The sequence below is a fragment of the Panicum hallii genome, chromosome 7, assembly GCF_002211085.1.
Source record: "Panicum hallii strain FIL2 chromosome 7, PHallii_v3.1, whole genome shotgun sequence".
NCBI classification, from domain to species: domain Eukaryota; kingdom Viridiplantae; phylum Streptophyta; class Magnoliopsida; order Poales; family Poaceae; genus Panicum; species Panicum hallii.
Window position 1 is genome coordinate 47,562,782 of NC_038048.1, and position 3,311 is coordinate 47,566,092.

The following is a 3,311-nucleotide window of genomic DNA, read 5'->3' on the forward strand; positions in this document are numbered from 1 at the left end:
CTTCTTTTATTAAAAAACGGTTGGACCGTCGTACCCATCCGATCAAGTTTTTTTGAAATACTTTTCCTGCCTACAAGCTAAGTTAGGCCCGAATAGGAATAGCAGACGAGACGACCCTCCTGCTCCTGGCTTTAGCGAAACAGCAAGGAAGCCACCAGGATCGCTTTAGACTGCACCTTCCTCTAGTCTACTAGTAGTACGCCTTTAGCATCTGAGCAACGCAAAGGGTTCCGCTGGCTGCACTTTCTTCCGCCTACTCCTCCCACCACTGCATTTTACCATCAGTTTTTTATTTCTTTCTTCCCTAGGGATCATGTATTCATGTGTGTGTGCAAAGTGCAAACTCTTATCTCACTGAACCTTTCGTAACTGCACTCTTGTCTGTCTGTCAGCATCATATTCAGTCTCTGAATTATGTGGCAACTCCACGGAGCGGCGCGCAATTGAATTGATGAAAACCCTGCTGCCTGCTGGTGGCGCACAGTATATATAACCACAACCAACCTGAAAGCCACTTTGTTCTGTCCTTTGTTTTGCTATGATCGGATCGATGCTGCAGCCAGGGCCAGGCCAGGCCAGGCCCTACGCCTACGGAAGCAGAGCAGTTGCTGCGACGATGACACGAAAGAGACTTGCAACAGAAAGCCTTTGCGCCGGGTTTCTGCTACCTGACTCGATCTTCTACTCTCTTGTACTGGATAGTCTATACTCTATATCTGTCGAGTACTCAATCCTGTGTGGATCGGAAGTTGCTAGCATTTGGTAGCATTCACCAACCATGTCGACACCTAGCTACTACTGCACACGCGCTCCATCCTCTCGGCTCCTGAATGTTTCTGAAAGCCGTGCTAACTCGTCACAATCTTGTATCACAAACATATAGCTTGATTGTGGCTGCTGCTCGGAGCGGCGGTGTCACCAAAACGGGCGGGTACATGCTTGCGTTGCGTGCGAGAAGACCTTCCTCGCAACTAGCATGGCGCGCGCGGCCGCGTCAGCATCACCATCGCCGCCGCCGTAGCCATGTGCGGGTGACGTGCTCCCAGTTTATTAGAGGCTAGAGCCCATGCATTATATTTGCCGGGCTCGCTCGCTCGCTCGTCTCATATATGCTTGCTTCGATCAATCACTAACTAAGCTGCAGGGTTTTCGTTATCAGTCTAGCTTGATGATCGTTTTCAGCGAAATAAGCTGCCGCCTCAGATCCATCCAAGAGAAAGGTCAATTATCTCAGCCACAAGATAGCAAATTAAAGGGACGACCATATAGCTAGTCGCTACAAGCTAAGCGTCTCCTTCAATTCTCGGCGACAAAGAAAGCCCAACCTTTTCCTTTCCTTTTCGAGGAATCGATCGATCTCGATCGATCGATCAAAAAGCTAGCAAACATATATCGACCATGGAAAAAGCAAATTAAACTGATGGGAATTCAACTAGCTAGACCAAGATAAACTTGTGTGTGTATATATGAAGTTATGAACAATTCACAATATTATTGGTGGAGCAAGAGCAACCTTCACGTCTGCTCATCATCCGCGCGCATCATCTCTTCCTCGATCAATATGCCCAATAGTTCCCTTCTCTTGCACTCAAAGTTTGCAACCAACCAACCCAGAACCCACCCATGAATTGGAGCGATCTATCGCTACCTGCTTCAAATTATATCACCAAAACTAGTTAGACGTCGACTGCGCAGCCGGCTGCCTGCTGGAACCTGAAGTAGCCGTTGCCGCCGCCGGTGTTGGCGCCGTAGCTGCCCTTGCCCTCGTTGACGGTGAGCAGCGCGGGGCAGTTGACGCGGAGGTGGTAGTGGCCGGAGATCCACGAGCCCACTTTCCATCGGATCCATCCGTCGACGCGGATGTCGATGAGCACGTAGCCGGCGGTCTCGTCCTGCGCCAGCGCGACGGCGAGCGCCGGCGGGAGCTGGACGCTGTCCATGGACTGCAGGTAGGGGGACCACACGGACTGGTCGCCGTGGCCCTGGTACCCGACGGGGAGGCGCGTGGGCACGGTGATGGCCACGTCCTTGTACTGCGCGTACACGTCCACCTGGTCGTAGTACACGCCGACGCGCTCGTTGCCGTTCCTGGCGGCGACGGTGGCCTGCATGGTGGTGAAGAGGTAGGTGGACGCCGGCGGGGTGACGTTGAGGCACAGCACGGACAGGTCCTGCAGGTAGAACCGGGGTTTGTGCGGCCGGAGCACCAGCCAGACGATGAGGATGACGAAGAGGACGAGCAGGACCAAGGCGACGAGCGCGGCGCACAACTTGCGGTAGAGCCGCTCGCGGTCGCACTCGCAACCCTTGTGCCCGCCGCAGTTCTTCACCGTCATGGCCGGCGATCGCTTGCTTGCTACCTTTGCTGCAGTGTGATTGCTAATTACTAGCCGCTTGGCCACCGGCGACTTGCTTCTACCTAGTTGGGCTGTGTGGATGTCTGGAGATTGGAGAGAAGAGAGAGAGATCGAGAGCTTCTGCTGAAGAAAAGAAAAGGGATCGGGGGAGGAGAGCTCGGGGCTCCGGGCCGTGGAGGAGTATATATGTTAGGAGTTGCTTGGGAACGCAAGAGGGGACTGTGATTGGTAGGAGCTAGGCAACGACGACGGGACTGACTGACTACGGATCGATCAGGGTGATTAATTGGGGTTAGGAGGAGCAGAGCAGGGAGGGGATCAGCATCTGGGAGTGTGATCGATCGCTGGCTGACAGATTGAGTTGGTGCCAATCAAGGGCAGGAGAACTACCGGTGCCACTACACCGTCCACTGCATGCTTGGTACCTGCTGCAACGTAACAGCGCCTCAACTTCCAGATTCTGTGTCCAAATTCTTGATTGGATGATGATATGGAATTGTAGTAGTAGAGGTAGCAGCAGAGGAGGGAGTTGGTTAAGCATCGGATCATGCGTGCGTGGAGGCTAGTGGAGCGAGTACATACTGCGATCCAAAAGCAGCAATGATTGAGGCGAGTTTCGGGCTTAAGATTTGGGTGCCAAAAAGACGGCCTTTTTTCTTGCTCCCTTGATGATGATGTACTTATAAAATAAGATAAAATAGAGGAGGAAGTGAACGAGACAGAAAGAGGGGCAACGTTAAGTTGCCTTGCCGCAAAGAGTGCTGCTGTGCGCGCCTAACTAACATTTTCTTTTTGGTTAGGTCTGGCCCGGGGGGTCGGAGCGCGTGCAGCGACGAGGAGCAGAGCGCCTTCATCTCCTGATGCTCTGCACTGCAGTTGGCAGTTGGCACTCCCCTATCCATCCTGCTTTCTAGACGTTGAGTCCTCATGGGGAGTGATCTCATCTAATGATCA

At 52.9% G+C, this 3,311-nt stretch overlaps 1 protein-coding gene across 1 annotated transcript; it reads right to left on the reverse strand.

Moving 5' to 3' along the window:
* Positions 1–1,300: 1,300 nt before the first annotated feature.
* Positions 1,301–2,942, reverse strand: LOC112900112 (NDR1/HIN1-like protein 12). The gene has a single exon (XM_025968854.1). It carries the CDS (start codon positions 2,334–2,336, stop codon positions 1,677–1,679), a length of 660 nt encoding a protein of 219 aa, XP_025824639.1. The 5' UTR covers positions 2,337–2,942; the 3' UTR covers positions 1,301–1,676.
* Between the last annotated feature and the right edge of the window lie 369 nt (positions 2,943–3,311).

Coding starts and splice junctions, on each gene's coding strand:
- LOC112900112 (XM_025968854.1), bottom strand. CDS start 2,336: ATGACGGTGAAGAACTGCGGCGGGCACAAGGGTTGCGAGTGCGACCGC.